Here is a 20,050-nt window from a genome sequence, read left to right as displayed (position 1 = left end):
GGGTTTCAACATACATTTCTGTGATTTGATAGTTTTAATCATTTAATTAACTGATGATCGAGAAATATTCATATCTTTAAAATTATTTTACAATAACACTACAAGTTCACGTAGAATAAAAGTAATCGAAAAATTTACATTTAATTAAATTACTCAGTAAAATTTTGTAACGCATTTAACTCACAGCGAAAGTTTCTTTGAAATGTGAGCAAATCGGGCCCAGGGTATTATAGTTAACATCATGTAGTGGATCAAGCTTGTCTTAAATTTCTGACGTTCCATATTTTGTGACCAGAATCGACTGGTTGCGTCGAGACTGCATATTTACAAAAATATTTTATGATAACTTGTGAATAGGAAATAGTATTTACCCTCCCTCTTCGAACTAAATTTATTTACCGCGGGTATGAGTTGAGCTCAAGGCCTACCAATAATTCTTTATCATTAATGTTATGATACATTTTTTCTTAACAAGTAAGGAAGGCTAAGTTCGGGTGTAACCGAAATTTACATACTCAGCTGAGAGCTTTGGAGACAAAATAAGGGAAAATCACCATGTAGCAAAATGGACCTAAGGTAACCCTGGAATGTGTTTGTATGAAATTGGTATCAAATGGAAGGTATTAAAGAGTATTTTAAAAGGGAGTAGGCCGTAGTTCTATAGGTGGACGCCATTTCGGGATATCGCCATACATACATGTGAGGGCGTTTTCGAGATATCGACCAAAATGTGGACCAGGGTGACCCAGAACATTATCTGTTGGGTAGCGCTAATTTATTTATATATGTAATACCACGAACAGTATTCCTGTCAAGATTCCAAGCGCTTTCGATTTCGCCCTGCAGAACTTTTTCATTTTATTCTACTTAATATGGGAGGTGTCACACCCATTTTACAAAGTTTTTTCTAAAGTTATATTTTGCGTCAATAAACCAATCCAATTACAATGTTTCATCCCTTTTTTCATATTTGGTATAGAACTATGGCATTTTTTCATTTTTCGTAATTTTCGATATCGAAAAATGGGCGTGGCCATAGTCGGATTTCGGCCATTTTTTATACCAAGATAAAGTGAGTTCAGATAAGTACGTGAACTAAGTTTAGTAAAGATATATCGATTTTTGCTCAAGGTATCGTGTTAAGGGCCGATCGGAAGGACAGACGGTCGACTGTGTATAAAAACTGGGCGTGGCTCCAAACCGATTTCGCCCATTTTCACAGGAAGCAATTATCGTCATTGAACCTATACTCCTAGCAAATTTCACAAGGATTGATTGATTTTTGTTCGACTTATGGCATTAATAGTATTCTAGACAAATTAAATGAAAAAGGGCGCAGCCACGACCATTTTGAAATTTTCTTTTATTTTTGTATTTTATTGTACCATATAATTACTGGAGTTGAATGTTGACATAATTTACTTATATACTGTAAAGATAATTAATTTTTTGTTAAAATTTGGCTTTTAAAAATTTGTTTTTTTACAGTGGGCGTGTTCGTATCCGTTTTCGCTAATTTTTATTTAGCACACATTCAGTAATAGGAGTAACGTTCCTGCCAAACTTCATCATGTTATCTTCAACGACTGCCAAATTACGGCTTGCAAACTTTCAAATTACCTTCTTTCAAAAGTGGGCGGTACCACGCCCATTGTCCAAAACTTTACCAATTTTCTATTCCACGTCCTAAGGTCAACCCGCCTAACAAGTTTCATCGCTTTATCCATCTTTGGTAATGAATTATCGCACTTTTTGGATTTTTCGAAATTTTCGATATCGAAAAAGTGGGCGTGATTATAGTCCGATTTCGTTCATTTTAAATAGCGATCTGAGATGAGTACCCAGGAACCTACATACCAAATTTCATCAAGATACCTCAAAACTTACTCAAGTTATCGTGTTTACGGACGGACGGACGGACAGGGCTAAAAAAATTTCTTTGTTCGCCCATTTCATTTTGATATATAGAAGAAGTCTATATCTATCTCGATTAGTTTATGCCGTTATGCGAACAAAGTTAATATACTCTGTGAGCTCTGCTCAGCTGAGTATAAAAATCAGTAGGCCGATGTAACAACAAAAATTTTTAAAACATCCCAGAGCACGGGGAAAAAGTGTCAATAAATATGACACTATGGCATCATTGCCATGAAACAAGTCCAATGTTCACATCCATTCTGCAACAGATGTCGCAGTGCTGTGAATATCAATTGGCAAGAAACAGGATAGAAGCAGAAATAATGAAGACAAACAAACAACCGCTGTGAAAGCTGAATGGTTATAGCAGCGGCGCCTAATAGATCCGACACATAAGCAGTTTTTCATATAGATGAGTTAAACACATGCTTGTGCCTTATGAGTAGATTGCACGTATTTTTATGGAGAATTTGAAAAGTAGCCAACTCCCCAATTTTGTTCCAAGCAAATCAGAAGAAGAAGAATTTTACATTTGCTTTGGCTAAAGGTGTTGGCACACTTTGCTAGTGAAATTATTTTTCCCACTGGTTTTTTAATTTTCTAACATTTTTCGCAATTAAAAACTGCAATATAATAACCGAATACGACACAAAATATGTTAGCAAGCATTTTTGTTGTATAGGGAGAATGTTTACAACAGTGCTTCGCGAAATTTTGAATGTGAATGGGCAAGGCGTAATAAACTTCAATTACCAAGTCTGAAGTTCCTTCATATTTACAAACGCAACATCTTGGTTAATTGTGGCGATGTTATTGGAATGCATACGCTTGTGTTAAACGCTTCTATATGAAACATGTCATTGTGCCGGGGCCTTAAACGTTGCCGATGTAGGAATTTAGCAGTTCCCGAAATGGATCTATTTAAAATATTAAAAATTTTTTTCATTTAAGAAAATATTTATCATAACAATATATGATAAAATAATTATTGTTAGACACTGAGCTCAATTCGAACCCGCGATCTTACAAATTAGGAGGGCGATATAGAAACAAAAATTGTTAAACACTAAAACACGTATTTTTATCTTTTGCACATAATTTTTCAAAGCATTTCTGCACTTGTAGGTCAAACTAAAGTTTACCGAAATTTTAGGCCCGTTTTTCGTTTTAGTTGGCACATTTTTTGTTCTGGCACCCACTTCAGCTCATGCGAGGGATTTATCTGTGATTGTTGCCAGCACAAATTTGAGATAAATCCCTCGTGAGAGCGTAAACAAATGTTTCGTATCAAGTCACCTTTGCTTATGACTATCGTTCCACAGAAATCTATGTACATTAGCAGCATCTGTGATATTTCAGTTTTCCTTGGTATTTTTAAGGTTAGTTAACACACTGGAGGAAGGTAGCCACCATGGTGTGATGGCAGCAAATTATGCCTATCATACCGCAACTCATGGAATCCAAACCTTTAAAAAGCAACAATCCTTAGAAGAAAGTTTTTTATTTGTATTTATTTATTTTTTTTTAAACAGCTGTGGCTTTTTTTATGAACTTTTGTTCCGACTGTTAAAACTGTTAATTCAGAATTCAAAATTTGTGCGAAGTTGATTCAAAAGATATTTGCAATGGATACAAATTGACAGAAATATCGATTGAATTCAACCGTGATTTGATTGATTTTACGTTTTTTGTTTTGTTTGCTCAGTGGTAGGTGTCTCCTTTTTGATATGTCCCCTCGATACTTTTGAAAGCATTCAAAAGCGTGAGTCGTGGTTCTTGTTGTTAAACCGGAGACTTTCAAATCTTACAAAAAAATATAAATAATCCTTACAAGCCATATTGAAAGACTGGCCCCTCGGTAATTGGTATGGTAGGCTGGGGCCGAATCGTAACATACGATCCGTGATCGAATGCAGTTTTCAAAATCACAATAGCTCCGAAATGGTGTATCGGATTAATGAACTATGTGAACTAGCAACAATTCGTACTCACTAGATATAATAATATATTATTGTTTTCTTTTTATACCTTTCATGAAAATGAAATGGTATATTAATTTCGTCACGAAACCGAAAATTGTAAGTCCTTAAAGGAAAATAGATAGACCCACCATTAAGTATACCGAAATAATCAGGTTGAAGAGCTGAGTTGATTTAGCCATGTCCGTCTGTCCGTCTGTCCGTCTGTCTGTTTGTATGCAAACTAGTCCCTCAATTTTTGAGATATCTTGATAAAATTTGGTGAGCGGGTGTATTTGGGTGTCCGATTAGACATTTGTCGGAACCGACCGGATCGGACCACTATAGCATATATCCTCCATACAACCGATTTTTCAGAAAAAGAGGATTTTTGTAATATCTTACCCAATTTAACAGATTGAAGCTTCAAACTTCACCATATACTTTCGTATATTGCACGTATTGTTGCCTGAAAAAATTGATGAGATCGGTCGTATATATAGTATATATCCCATACAACCGATTGTTCAGATAAGGAACTTTTCGTAATTACTGCCCTATTTTAAGAGCTAGAGGCTTCAAATTTCAACGAATGCTTACGTATATAGCATATATTGTTGTCTGAAAAAATCAGAAAGATCGGTGGTATATATAGTTTATATATAGTGGTATATATATATATATATATTTTTTGCAAATTTTAGCCCCATTTTAACAGCTAGAAGCTTCAAATTTCACCGAATACTTACGTATATAGCATATATTGTTGTCTGAAAAAATCATAGAGATCGGTTGTATATATAGTATATATCTCATACAACCGATTGTTCAGATAAGAAACTTTTCTCAATTTCTACCCCATTTTAACAGCTATAAGCTTCAAATTTCACCGATTGCTTACGTATATAGCATATATTGTTGTCTAAAAAAATCATAGAGATCGGTCGTATATGTAGTATATATCTCATACAACCGATTGTTCAGATAAGAAACTTTTCGCAATTTCTACCCCATTTTAACAGCATAAGCTTCAAATTTCACCGATTGCTTACGTATATAGCATACATTGTTGTCTGAAAAAATCATAGAGATCGGTTGTATATATAGTATATATCTCATACAACCGATTGTTCAGATAAGAAACTTTTCGCAACTTCTACCCCATTTTAACAGCTATAAGCTTCAAATTTCACCGATTGCTTACGTATATAGTATGTATTGTGGTGTCAAAAAATCATAGAGATCGGTGATATATATAATATATATATGATGTTATATATAGTATATATATATATATAGTATATATAATTTTTTTTGCGATTTCTGCCTCATTTTAATAGCTATAAGATTCAAATTTCACCAAATGCTTACGTGTATAGCATATATTGTTGTCTGAAAAAATCATTGGGATCGGTGGTATATATAGTATATATCTCATACAACCGATTGTTCAGATAAGAAACTGTGCGCAATTTCTGCCCCATTTTAACAGCTAGATGCTTCAAATTTCACTATATGCTTACGTATATACCATATATTGTTGTCTGAAAAAATCATAGAAATCGGTGGTATATATATTATATACCCCATATAAACTCTAATTTTTGCCCCCATTTTACGGCTAGAAGCTTCAAAATTCATCAAATTTCATCAAATAGTTACGTTTACGTCATATATTGTTGAAATACGTGATTCGAAGTCATAGTTTTTACACGCAGACCACAAAAAACCTGAAACTTTGCATCCTCACACAAAGTACCTACCTGTTTTTTATTTTATATTTATCTTAAAAATCGTTAAGGTATGTAGATCTGTTCACTATATATTTCTTATCTTATACATCCGATTATTCGGAGATTACGAGCGGGATAAGATTATTGTTCAGCCCCATTCATGAAAGGTATGAAGTCTTCGGCACAGCCGAAGACAGTCCCGTTTTTACTTTTTTTAATATCTGAATAGCCTAATTTTTATCGCTTGAGTAAAAATAGTTTTCGTTCCGCGATCGTATGGTTTGCGGATTAGTAAGAGCACACTTAAATTATTTTTATTTCGCATAAACAATAAAGCTTTTACTTTAGTGATAACTATTTTAATCTATTTCATTTTTACTGTGACATAATAGGGCCAGATTTCCAATTTCGTACACTCATAGTAAAAAGTGTATATATGTATATATATCACACATGAAAGATGCTTTAATAACAATATTGAAAATAACAATTTATTCGCTCGTTGTATATATATGTTTATTTCGTTTTTTATTCTCTTCATATTTGCTCAAATATTCTTCAACTGTAAATACCGCAAACTCGTATCGTTCGTTGCCGCGACCACAACATTCACATCAATTTAATCTCGCCCAAAAAAAAAATTATTAAAAACTTAATCGAAAACTACAATTGCATTTCACTGCTCTCTTCGCCGTCTGCTTTTGTTGCAACATAGTGTCGTAGCGCAGATCAGCAGCCCACCGCAGCTTGTGGTGGCCGATCCAAATGGTAATCATGATTCTGGTTATGCACCCTCAAACGTTGATGATGTCCTTACAGGCACAGCCGCCGATTCGTCGCCACCGGATAGCCCCGAACGGAGTGGGACGTTGAAGCAATCAAGCGTGAGCAGCAGTCGGCGTAACACTGCATCTGGCGATTCACCCACCAAAAGGGAACCCGCACTCAGGTAAAATACTACCTGTAACAGCATCTGAGACACACATTCATGTACATGCTCATATATGTATATGTACACAAATATACACTGACGCTCATCTAAATAGGTTTATATCATGGTTTAAAACAAGGGCTACCAGGGCCATTGGCTTGACTTGAATAAAAAAATAATTCTGAAGAATGAGGAAAAGTGCCAATTTAACGTTAGAAAACGTAAAAAACATTTTGATGCATTCCAAATATAACTTACATTTTTTTTAAATTCAACTGCCGCTTCCTCTCTATTGGCCATGGCGGAACGATACAAGGTGGCAGCATGGTGACATACCTACATACATAAATAAGAATTCCATGTACTTTGTTTTTGTAAATTCGATGGACAAATGTCAAAATCGTACTGCGCCGGAAGTTGATGTATCAAATTAAATAAAAAAGGTTTGTAATCAGCTGTTCGATGCGGCCACCTTGTATCGTTCCGCCATGCTATTGGTTTTAAAAAACAAATTCGATTTTAGAAATTGTAAATTTTTTTTAACATATTTTTGAAATGGATTTGCTATTTTCCAAAATTTAAATGACAATTTCTAAAATCCAACTAACAGTGCAAAAATCCAATGATCGTTTTCACAGTTGACTCCTCTAAATTTTACTGAAATACAATGCGATGTACATATGTAGTAAGTAAGTAGTAAGCGTATTGAAAGTTATGAATTATGATTCAAGGTTCGATTCGAGCTCAAGTTCATAACAATAAATTTTTATACTCAGCTGAGCAGAGCTCACATGGTTTCGTGTCTGGCAGATCCTCAGTATCCAATCTGACGACTTTCTCTGATTACAGTGTGTCAGCTTTTAATGATCGGCAGCAAGTGGACACTGTTTATACCAAAAATGCTTAACCAACGAACCGATATCATTTCGTTACGATAATCAACGTTAATAAACGTTACAAAGTCATTTCGTTTATACAGACTTCTCAAAAGCCTTTGACAAGGTTAGTCATTCAATTTTAATAGATAAGTTAGCCAATGTCGGTTTTCATTCGACCTTCCTATCATGGATTAAATCCTATCTTTCTCTTCGCAAGTTTGTAGTCGTTGTTGATGATTGTGCGTCCGATCCCTTCATTGCCTCCTCAGGCGTTCCACAGGGCAGTATCCTAGGCCCCCCTCCCTTTTGTTATTTGTATTAATGATATATCTTCCTGTTTTTATCCTCTGAATTCCTTTTGTATGCGGATGATCTGAAAATCTTTTCAAAAATTTCGTGTATTTCTGAATCCCATGGTCTTCAAAATGATCTGGACAATGTAGCCAGTTGGTGCAGAATAAACCACCTGCAACTCAATATTACTAAATGTTTTCACATAACTTTTTCAAAATCCCGTTCATTAATTCCTACATCATATGATATTAATGGATCTAAACTGGACCCTAGGAGTAATTTTTGACTCCAAATTTATGTTTCATGATCATATAAATCATGCAATTGCTAAATCATACGCAATGCTTGCCTTTATACGCCGTTGCAGTACTGATTTTACTGATCCATACACTCTAAAACTTCACCTCGATGGTTCGTTCCACGTTAGAATACGCTGTGTTTATATGGAGACCATTTTACGATTGCCATATAAAGAGGCTAGATAGGTACAAAAGACCTTCACAAAATTTGCTCTGCGCAGATTAAACTTTGAAGAGCCTATTCCGTCTAATAATGCTAGATGTCTCCTTATTAACCTGAAGAAGTTGGATAACAGAAGAATCTTGCTTTCGCTTAGCTTTGTGTTTGACATCATTCAAGGCATTGTAGACGCTCCGACTCTTTTACAACGAATTAACTTCTTGGTTCCACAGAGGAACCTAAGAAGTAATGATTTGTTTTTTATTGAATGCGTGAGGACTAACTATGCATATTATGCTCCTCTCATCAGAACCTTACGAGAGTTTAATTTGTTCCCGAATTCTTTGAATATAGATTTCTCAATTGGAAAATCAAAATTCAAATTACAATTAAATGAACTTTTAACTTAAACAATTATTTTTTAAATATAATTAATTCTTTATGTAGCTGTAAGAAACATGTATTTCAAAGATTACTATATTTAAATAAATAAAAAAATAAATAAATAAATAAACGAACGCATCAGATTGCTTGTGGATAAACACAAGCGGGCGAAATGGGAGGAGCACCTAAGCGGGTGTAACCTCTCTGCCGGTGTAGGTAAGCTTTGGTCCACCGTAAAGTCCCCATCGAATCCGACTGAGCACAGCCCAGTCAACAGAGCATAGTTCATTATTCAAAAGCTTTAAGTTATGAGTATTAAAATTAAAATCAGTAAACTTCTTTGTTCCCTGGAGTGGTGGGAAGGCATAAAACTCAAATTTCAAGACAAGAGGAACATGATGTTGACTGGCATAAGACAAAGGTTCAGAGCACTCGTCCAATGAGAAATTCGTGTTACCAGTTATAAAAATAAGATCCAAACATCTCATTAATTTATTACAAAAATTATTTATTTGAATTAGATCTATGCTTAAAAATTTATCTACCAGATAAGTTTCGCAAAAGCTGGACATATAACCGGGAATTAAAGATCGGCTATCATCTAGAAAGGACCAGGTTACGTAAGGGAGGTTAAAATCACCCAATACACAAAAATTGTTATCAGACCCATTATTCTTAGAAACTAGAGCTATTACATTATCAACATGAGCTTTATAAAGTATGTCACAACTAGCAGGGGGAATATAAGAAACGGAAATAAAAAGTTTAGATGAGCCTTGCACTAGAACAACGCATACTTGATCTAGCAAGGAGTCTTCATTATCCAGAGAAACTAGGGACGACTGATAGCAGTTTTGAACCGCTACTAGTACTCCTTCCACTCTGGATAGTCCAGTCTTGATAACATCCCTGTCTTTGCGGTATACATTATAAGAATTTGATTCAAAGAATTCTGTATCGTTGAAATCTGCATTGAGCCACGTCTCAACAAGGACAAAGATGTCATAATCAGAATTTGTATTTGAAATAAATATAGATTTATATTTAGTTCTTAACCCAGATACATTTTGAAAGTATATATTAAGGTGACTGCCATAATTACCACAAACTTGTGCCACTACGGGGTTTTTTGATCGGGTACTACCTTTTGAAAAAAAATTAAAAGGACGTACTTTAACATTTGTGGGCCAGATGTTGGCATTTAAAACCTTTTCATAGCATTCATCAGCTACTCCGACCTGGAAACTAACTTTCGATAGATGTTCCGCATTGGCGCCTTGCTTAATTAACGAAAAACATCTCAAACTCTATGAATCAATTTTTGCATGCTTTGTAACATATGATATAATATCAGTGTACGTCACACTCGATGAGAACGATGATATATGTAACCATTTAAATTTTAGTGTTGCAACAACACTAAGCTCGTTGTTGTTTGATCCAATAACTAAGGGTGGTTTGAGAACTCGTATGTGTTTAGAGCCAATTTTCCACTTGGGATCGATGGAAGTCTCACACGCAGTACCATTAACAGACGCATCAGCGGTAGTACTCTTAGTTGCAGCAGTAGACGCAGCAGAAGTTGGCGTACAGTGCTTATGATTTCCGAGAGCTTTCTTGCTTGTATTACTAGCAACATTCATCGATTTTGGAGCATCAGAGGCAACACTTGGTATGATTTGTGCAGCCACAACAGCGCTATACGATTGAGGTGTTTGGTGTTGGATATGCATAACCGGGTTTGTACACGACATCGTAGGCAAGGTACTAGTAGACAAAGAAATAGGAAGAGTGTTTTTATTTTTACTCTTACTAGCAGCATCAGTATTATGACTCGGCAAAGTATTTGCATTATCTGTAGGCGTAGAACGAAGCTTTTCAATTTCAGACGTAAGCTCAAGAATATTGGCATGTTTATCAGCCACAGCAGATTTCAGCGAACGAATTTCAGCAATTAGTTGTTTGTACTTTTCTTCTATTTGATCTTTAAAAACAACAAGAGAGGTTAATAGCAACAAAATGTGCGCGTTCTCAGCTTTAAGCTCGGCAATTTCTTTGAGTAGAGAGAAACGAGCCACTGGTTAAGTATTATTGCTATTAATGTTACTGTTGTTGTTATTATCTTTATCGTTCTCAGCAGACAAACTGGTCAAACCAGTATTTGTAGCGCTGCATACTTTGCATATAAACAACTTAATAACATCAGCTGACCCTGGATCAATGCACTCCAAATGAAGAAGTTTTTTACAATTGTAGCATTGCACCTTAGATTGGGCACGATCGACTTTCTGCCCACAAACACACGGCATAGTTATATAAATATATGTTTATGTTTATGTTTTTATATTGATTTATATGCCTTATTTGGGGGTCGCCGGAATCGAGCTGTCTTATAAGGTCACATTCTCTCGCAAAATTTGCGGCCTCTGCCGGAAAGTGTGGCCGATTTCGGGAATTCTACCGGCGGGAATAAAGCGAGCCGAGGCGGATTCAATGACCTTGCGGATGGCACGCTCCCCTTGGCGAGCATCAGTCGGGATAGGGAGGGCAGCAAAGCGGTTGTCTGTAAAGGATTTGTATTCATCCTACTTTCCTTTTCTAAAGTTTATGAAAGTGCGTTGTGACGATGAAGGCAGCAGTACGCTTGAGCGAAATAAGTATAGGCAGGTGGTCGGATGCCAATTTACCATCGGCTGCAAGTTGACGCAGCTTACTAGTCCTGCGCTCACAATTGATATATCTGCAAGTTTGAAAGCCATAGATCGTGATGGGCATTGAAATCGCCTAAGATAGTGCGATTATTGCCAGTGAGTAAGGCGCTGATATTAGGGCGGTATCCACTGGGGCAACAGGTGGCAGGAGAGATGTTGATGATTACTAGGTTTGCATCGCCTGACCGGACAGATAAGCCTTGACGTTCTAAGACACTGTCCCTGCGGCCGATGTTGAGATCAAATATATGATATTGCACTGAGTGGTGTACGATAAACGCGAGGCCGCTCCATTTCCGCTCTCGCGATCTTTTCTGTGGACATTATACCCAGAATATGTCTGCAGAGTAGAACTTGCTGTGAGTTTAGTCTCTTGAATCGCAGCAATGCGGATGTTTTGCCGCTTCATGAAATCGACTATCTCCTTGATCTTCCCAGTTAATCTATTACAGTTTAACTGCATAATTCTGAAGTGCAACGGGGGAGACGTCGTAACTCTAGGAGTGAGTGATAGGTGACTACGCCTGGGTTGTGAAAGGCTAGGACGCAGCTGCTGTTATGGCCCTGGGACTGGACGTCCTTGGGAAAGCATTGGGGTAGCCTGTGTATTTGGGTTTGCGGCCTGGCAACATGGCCCAGGGAACCCGTCGGGGGTTGCTGTCGCGCAGACCAGAATATCTAGGAAAGTGGCACCGTCCAAGGCAGGAGCTGCTTTGGGCGAATGTCGCAAACATATATATTATGTGCTGGCAAACGGTGCAAAAGTTAGTAGGGACTAAGAGCCTGTTTCCCTAACCTACGCGATTGCTGCCGGAAAAGAGGTGGGAGAAAACGGGGCAGGAGCTGATGCTCGGCATTGCTACCGACTCTGCTACGGAGATTGTAGTTAAGAGTGGGAGCGGCCGTATCAGTTGGTGGCGCCGTGGGGGCGAGCAGCGTGGCTGCTGGAAGGTAGTGGGGGCGCTAAGGCGCAAACTACGGTACGCCATTGGGCGTGAACAGCAAGGAGCCACAAAGGATTTATAAAAGTTACGAGGACATTGGGTTTTGGGATCTAGCCCAAAACAACCTGTCCGATACGATCATCCCTTGCACGAAACACACTAACAAGAGTATGACCGTCCTAAAAAGATTCTTTTCTGCAGACGCAGCAAACCCATTTCTCAGGACCGGGGTCAGGAGACGGGCCCTGATTGGGTTCGATACCTTCCCGGAGCAGGAGAATATGGAGCAGTCCCGCTGCAAGGAGCTGCTGGGAGGATGAAAATTTGTGGGAGGGACGGAACAAATTAAATGGGGTTAGACTGAAATGACAGTCCTTGGTTGGGAAAAATTCCAAGTCGCTCCGGTACATAGAACCGGATTCACCCAACAAATATATTTTTTTATTAATTGATTTGTTGGTGATGGGTGTGTCCGTGAAAAATCGTGTAGGCAGTCATTCTTAGATCTTCGAGATCTATTAAAAATGGTATGCCTTCCCAGGTATTTTTTTGGTGTCTCACAGTGTTATTTACGTTGAAGAAGTGGTTTTTCCTTCTTGAAAAATTTGTACTTTGTCGCTCACAACGTTTTTCGAGCCACCCGTTCATTCGTTCAATGCTACTCGAATTGATATAGAAAAATTTTTATGGATTGTAATAATTCATCGAAATCGCCATGGGTTCCAGTCCCGCGCAAAGTAACGTCAAACATTAAGAAAACAATTATTTCATTAAGACAAAAATATTGTTAGCGGAGTCGCCCCTCGGCAGTGGTTTGGTAAATACTCCGAGTATATTTCTGCCACGAGAAGTTTTTTAGTGAAAATTCGTCTGCCTTGCCGATGCCGTTCGGAGTCGACATAAAACACTTAGCTCTGTCCGCCAATTTTTGTAGGGAAAATTAAATAAAGCATGGCGCAAATTGAAGTAAAGCTCGATCTAAATCTCCTTGGAGGTAAATCGCGCCAAGTTTTTACTTATTTTTATTTAATTCCTTCTGTATTCATGTTAAAAAAAATTGTTGTTTTTAACTTAAATTAAAAAGCTGGGCCCGTATCGTGTTATACGATCCGTGATCGAATTAAATTTTTTAAATCACAATAGCACTGAAATTGTGATTGGGATTGAGATAATACGTGTTATTTGTAGTGGCTACAAGTACTTATTATATTCAAAATATATTATCATTTTCACGAAAAGCTTGACAGATTCAAATTTGTCGTTTGGTTTCGATACGTGATCGTATAAGACGATACGGCCCTTGGTAACGAAAATATTTATTTAGTGCCCAAAAAATGTTCTTCACTCATTTGTGTGGAGCTAGAAAACTTCCAGTAATATTATTTCTTCAGTTGAGTAGTAGTAGTAGTGAAAAATAAAATGACTGCAATCATATTTTTTAATCGCAGTGGAGAAAGGCAGCCCTATCACTAAGCTGGAAAAAAATAGTACGCACTACAATTTTTCCAATATAGTGTAATGCTAATGAAAGTGTAATGGAATCTAATTTTAGTGCACTTACCCTAACTATGATTGGTGTACTTGTTATGGGTGGCATTACCTCTTCAGCTTGATTTTTTTCCTCTCAATATTGACCAATTACCTTTTCTGCAAACCGTGTTTTGTAGTAATTAAAAGCCATTTTTTAAATTACAACTTAAAAAGAGAATTTGTTCAGAACATGCGCCTTGATAAAAATTATTTAAAGAAAGCCCATTCTGTACCTATTTAAATGATCGGCAGAGTACGTACATTTAGCTTGTAGCCATGCTAGTGGTGGCATTCCCGCCCACATTCATTTCCGCACACATTGGGTAACAATTTTCTATGTATGCGTGTATGTATCTATGTAACATTTACATTGCAAGTTTCTAGTCCCAGTTGTGTTGACACTTTTAAAAATTTATTAGCGCCTCAGTTTCCATTTTACTTTCAACTTATCTATAATATTTTTTTCTTTCTTTTCCGATGGCTTTTTATTTGTGTATGTGCATATTACGTCCCTGCAAACGTATTGACTTTCGCAGTGTTGCAATGAAACCGCTGTCTTTCGTCCGGTACGGTGTTCAAGAAGCGATGACGTTGGTACGTAACGACTCCACCCTTTCGGCTTCATCGAAGACATCTTCGCGTAAGGATAAGAAGGGCTCTCAAGCGTCAAGGTAAGTAAAAGTATGTCCAGTGTAATGGACACAAATACTTATGTATGTATATAGGTAACAAGTGACGATGTCATTACAACTCACCAACATTGGCCATCGGCTACTCACCAGCTATGCTATAATTTAAACATAGCTTGCACTAAAGTTTTACATAATAACACCTGCTTGCTCTAATTTTCATCTCTCACTTCATCCCTATAGAGATGCACATTACCACGACTTTAACCTTTTAACACAAAACTATTAAATTTAGTGCTTTCATTTCCATACTTTTTTCTTCTTTCTATCCTACGTGGCTATGATCATTTCGACGGTTGTTACTTCACTACTGGCATCCTGTGTATTTGCTCTGTTCCTGCTTGCATTTCTCAACCTACGTACATTGACTTCATTTTGAAATGCAAATTGGCTTGCGGCAGGTTTACGATTTATAAAGTCCACAAAGCTTCGAAAAAGAAGCGTGAGAAAGTATCCGCGAGGAAAGAACGCAAAGCCACCAAAACACTTGCCATCGTTTTGGGTAAGTATTTACAACTAAGATGAATGGACGCTAAAATGAACTGACGAACTCTTTAGTTAAACTTTAGGACACCAGATTTTTAGTTAAATATTTTCGTGAGTACGGTTGGATAACTGTTTAAACAAAAGTTTCTATAATAGGCGAAAATCGCACTTAGGTGTAGAATCTACTTTTTAAATACTTTTATGTTTATATTGTAAAATGAATCGGCTTGTATATAATTAAATGTGTGTGAAGGCGAAATGAATGTCAATAATGCGCTGCTTAACACAGAGTCCACTTCAGTCTATGGTTATTCCGTTTTTCGTATTTCTTGCCAAAAAATGTATGTTTTTGCTTTCGTACTATTGCAACACAGTTTGGGAATTGGTTTTCGAGGTTGAGAGGGAATATTTTCATTTCAGTTTTTTACATGCCAACCTAATATAAACGCACGCAAGTCATTTTCTGTCAAAAATGTCTCATGCACATACAACTTGTATGAGAGCAACCCAAATTGAATGTGCTGCGTGAAAACCTAACTCGATTTCCAATTTTTGTTCTGCGTGACATTTAGATTTGACGTCTGCACACATGCTTTACATTGTCGCAACGCATGCTTATTTGGGTTAGGGCAAAAAACGCCGGTTGTTTGCGTGCGCTAAAAAAACGCAGTGCGGTTTTATTAAGTTGGCATGTTAGTGTTTCCGCAGCCTTCTTGCGATGAATATCGTTTGAAATGAAGCATACGATATTTTCAATGTATTTTTTTACTCTCTAACACCTTAAAACACACAAACGTCTCACCTAGCACTCGCTGGCACTGAAACTGATTTAGGAGCCGAAAATAGGCCCATCCCTGGTGTAGATGGATATTTTAGACTATGAGTGGAGAAAATTTGTTGTAATTTTTTTTTTACTTTAGCGATTTTCGGATCGTATTAGCTTAACCAAATATGTCCAAATAACATTAAGATTAAAAGTAGCTGGTCAAAGAAAAACAAACGCTATTGCATGCCATCTCAGGAGATTTGCACAAAAAAAAAACAAAGATAATTGTGACGTACCATTTAATGCCTCGATACCCGTTTTCTTAAAAAATATTCGTGAAATCAAACACAGCATCAAAAATTAAACATATTATTTTTGTATGTAGCTTTAACTTCCCTAGCTATTTTCTTCGATTTTTTTACTACTGGTGTGTGGACGGTTTGGGGTGAATTTTTCAAACTGATTTTGTGGAACCCCTACCTTCAGTCAACAACATTATAGTATACAACTATAAGTTATTCTTTAACATCGAACTAATCTGAAATTTATCAAGCAAATACATCATACAAGTTTTGAAATTCTCAATGTTGGAAAAAAAGTTAATTTTAAATTTGCTTATTTTCGCCGCTTGAAATCAAGTCATTCTTCATGCGAGTCGAGTATTTATCGAATTAAACCACCTTCATTTATAGTAACAGAACAAAATCTAAACTCACATTAGACAGGTGTATCTCTGATGTTAATCTAACAAATTCCAGTTGCTTTTATAGAGAAATTTCAGCATGGACTTTACATTTTGTTTGAAGCAGAGTTACAGATACAAGTTTCTGTTATTAAGGGGTGAATTATGTACAACGCACCGAGTAATTATTCTCTCGTGTGATGCAAGATTCGTATGATATAAGAGCATTCACTCACTTCGGTGAGTGACCGTTAACTGGATTGCCTTTGTGAAATTTTTGTCCTTGTATGGTGGTGAATGTGAGTGGGAGTGACTTCGACGCAAATTTTCACGGTGCCATACATAATCACACAAAAGAAGACAATCCACTAACTAATTAACGAGACTGTTGTGAATCACACTAATGTATGATACAAAGTAAGGCGGCCACCTAATTAAAGCGTGTAGTGTTCTTTCCTGGCTTAACGAAGATCCTAGATTCAACTTCAATTTTTCCAGCTATCTTTAGCATTTAAATTTTTCCTAAATATTAAAGTGATTGTTTGAGCTTTTTCATTCAAATGGACGAGAATTTATGCTGACTCCGAACGACCCAGTTTGGAATACTTTTTTTCTTAAATATTTTGCTATTACTTTTCTCAGGAGTTGAACCTAAGATTTTCGGTATGGAAAGCGAGCACACTATCTACATATCACGATGGTGCAAAATGTTAAACCCTTTAATAGTTTGGTAGAATTAAAAATATATCGACTACGGAGTACACACACAATAAACCAAACTTTAAAGAACAATAACCCCACCCCAGATCTAAAAAGCAAAACTAAAGATAATTTCATACTACGGTTACATTTCAGGCGTGGATACCTTGTATTGAAACAAAGAGGAGCAACATTTTCGCAATAGTGCAGTTTTTTTTTCCTTTTTATTTTTGGCAATAAGACAATAGTTCAAATACTTCAAATCCAGCAGGAAGGGAACACAGAAAATTCATATTGTGCACTTGTCTGTACATTCCCATAATTTCTCACACATATCAAATTTCATTAAATTTCCCTTTCAAGGTGTTTTCCTTGTTTGTTGGCTACCGTTCTTCACTTGCAACGTCATGGATGCAATCGGTGCGATATTCAAATGGGATTGCCGGCCAGGCATGACCGTTTTCATATTCACAACTTGGCTGGGATACATTAACAGTTTCATCAATCCAGTTATTTATACAATCTTCAATCCAGAATTTCGTAAAGCATTCAAGAAAATCATGCATTTAGGGTGATTAAAATCAGCGCAAATCAAAGATATACAAACAAAAATTAATGCAGAGGGAAAAAATGTTACATTTACACCTACTGTAATCGTTTAACACGATAAAACTTATGTTATAAGTAGTAATGATATGTTAGATGTAAGTAACACAAAAAATATTCCAATAACCATGCGAATAACAAAAAGTAAAATTTCGCGATTTTATAAAAGACATCAAGTTTAAATAAGAACAAAATCTTCTAAGGTATTTAGTAGATCTATAATACTGGTGAATAAGTAGGTACACATGATTGATTATATAAGAATTTAGTAACTGATAATCTTGTACATATGTACATTAAAAAGTGTAGTTAACTTTGAAGCTATCTGCTGTTGGTGATGCACGGAAGCTCGTTACCGGTGCAAAGAGCCGAAACCAGGTCGAGAAGGGTGTGCAATTCAAGATATCGCTCAGTAGCTTCGGAAAACTGGTTTAGAGCTGCAGAAGCTAAATTCCGAAAGACGCAAGTAAAATTTTCCAGAAGAACCGCGTATTAATAATATATTGTTATGAGAAAGATTGCGTCGTCTTCTTTTTCGCCTTCTTGTAGGGATAAAGATGCTCCCCGTAGGTTGTTGAGGGGTATTATCGACGATGATGGTCATTGGCTGGATATCTAGTCCAACCATAGCCGGTACAATGCCAAATGACCACGTCGAACCTTTTATGTCTGAGAACTGCATTTGAATACATCCCGCACTAACATGAAGTTCCAGAACCCTTTCCTCGATTCTTCCAACCTTCCTTGTCATCTAGCTAATGTTCGTGACCTTGCTCTTTTCTTGGTATCTTCAGTTGGTCGGACGATTCCAATGCCATACAGATTGGCCATTTCACTTGACAGTAGATATACGGGGACTTTTCGAGATAAAACACGGATCGCATCGTCGGACACCGTCCGATAAGCACATGCTATTCGTATAGCAGTGATATAGTAGGCTGCTAGTATCTCTTCTTGGTTGGTCATTTTAGATCCGTGCCATATAGGTGCTGCATAAAATATTATCGAACTGGCTACGTTGGATAACAGCTGACGGGTAGCCTCGCCTGGCCCTCCACTAACTTTTTCTCCCACCACCCTGAAGTGCTCCTTAAAACTTAGTTTTGAGTCAATGAGCCTGGCCATCCAGCAACTTTTTCTCCCACCACCCTGAAGTGCTCCTTAAAACTTAGTTTTGAGTCAATGATAACTCCTAAATATTTCAAGAAAAGCTTTGACATAATCTGATAATCTCCTATGGTTATCACTAACTCAACCACAGTCCGCTTTTAGCTCACCAAAACCACTTCTGTCTTATTGCTGGCCATTTCCAGTCCCATGTTCGTCAACCATTCCTTTATTTTTGCTACAGCACCATTGCTACCAATGATTCTGAGCAGGTAAGCAGGTGTACCAGCGCTGTAATTATCTGCATCCAGTTCGCGCTGTTAAAAGCATTTCTAATATACAAAATAATCAGTGCACACCCTCCAGTTATTCCTTCACGGGCTATATTGCCAACTGTTTGTATTGCATCTATCGTGGATCTTGATTTTGGAAATCCAAACTGTTTGACAAGCCACCTGGGCTTTCCAGGGTCTGCTGCAGACGCTCACTGATAATACGCTAGAGAATCTCTCCTATAGAATCCAACACACAAAGTCACCTTTATGAGGATGGTGATCGGTCATCTTAACAGGTTTCAGCAGCAGTTTTTGGCATTTCCATGAGCGGGGAAGACGCCTTCTTGTATACAGGCGTTGAAGATGTCCGTCAGTACTGATGTTCTGGACCATATCACGGATTTGGGGGCTATATTTGGCACTCCATCGGGTCCCGGGGACTTATTATCTGTAACTTTATATGTTGCATCCAGTATCTCCTGCTCTGTGCTTTGTGGGATTTCCACACCATAGACGTCCTCGCTTTGGTAGGACCAGTAATATTGTGTCGAAAAAAGAGTTACCACGATTCTTCTCATAAGTATTGAACATGTAAGTTGCTCTGATTTCTGCCCTTTAATTTTAGCTATCACCGTTCTGTAAGCCAATCCCCAAGGATCAATGTCGGCACTCTCCATTAGTTCTTTCAAGCACGCCTTCCTGCTCTTTTTTATAGCGTTTTTTAACGCTGTTCTTTGGGCTTGTAAGTACTGTGTAGTTCATCATATTGCGGTGATGAGCGTACCCTCTGTACCCTTCTCCGTGCTTTGAGGCATTTTCTACGCTCCTCCGCTATTTCGTCGTTCCACCAGTATACAGGAGTCCGATTTCCTTTGGAGCCACTGTCCGTTTTTTGAGCTGTCGTGAGTTCCTTGCTTTGCGTCTTTTTCTACGTAGGCGGCCGACGCTTTTGACTTCCCTCGCACCCCGGCGTAACATCCTTCGATGAGGTAGTGGACATA

The 20,050-nt window shown here is 37.3% G+C and overlaps 1 protein-coding gene across 1 annotated transcript in view; it reads left to right on the top strand.

Moving 5' to 3' along the window:
• Window positions 1-17,636, top strand: part of Dop2R (dopamine D2-like receptor) — a 72,440-nt gene extending 54,804 nt beyond the window's left edge. Inside the window, exons 5-8 of the mRNA XM_067779569.1 lie at window positions 6,324-6,557; window positions 14,276-14,410; window positions 14,830-14,930; window positions 17,425-17,636. Of these exons, the coding sequence (XP_067635670.1) occupies window positions 6,324-6,557; window positions 14,276-14,410; window positions 14,830-14,930; window positions 17,425-17,636 (682 nt within the window). The remainder of the gene's footprint in view (window positions 1-6,323; window positions 6,558-14,275; window positions 14,411-14,829; window positions 14,931-17,424) is intronic.
• The last annotated feature ends 2,414 nt before the right edge of the window (window positions 17,637-20,050 follow it).

Source organism: Eurosta solidaginis, chromosome 4, assembly GCF_040869045.1.
Source record: "Eurosta solidaginis isolate ZX-2024a chromosome 4, ASM4086904v1, whole genome shotgun sequence".
Taxonomy (NCBI): Eukaryota; Metazoa; Arthropoda; class Insecta; order Diptera; family Tephritidae; genus Eurosta; species Eurosta solidaginis.
The sequence above is the reverse complement of the archived record's forward strand: the minus strand, read 5'-3'. Positions and strand labels throughout refer to the sequence as shown.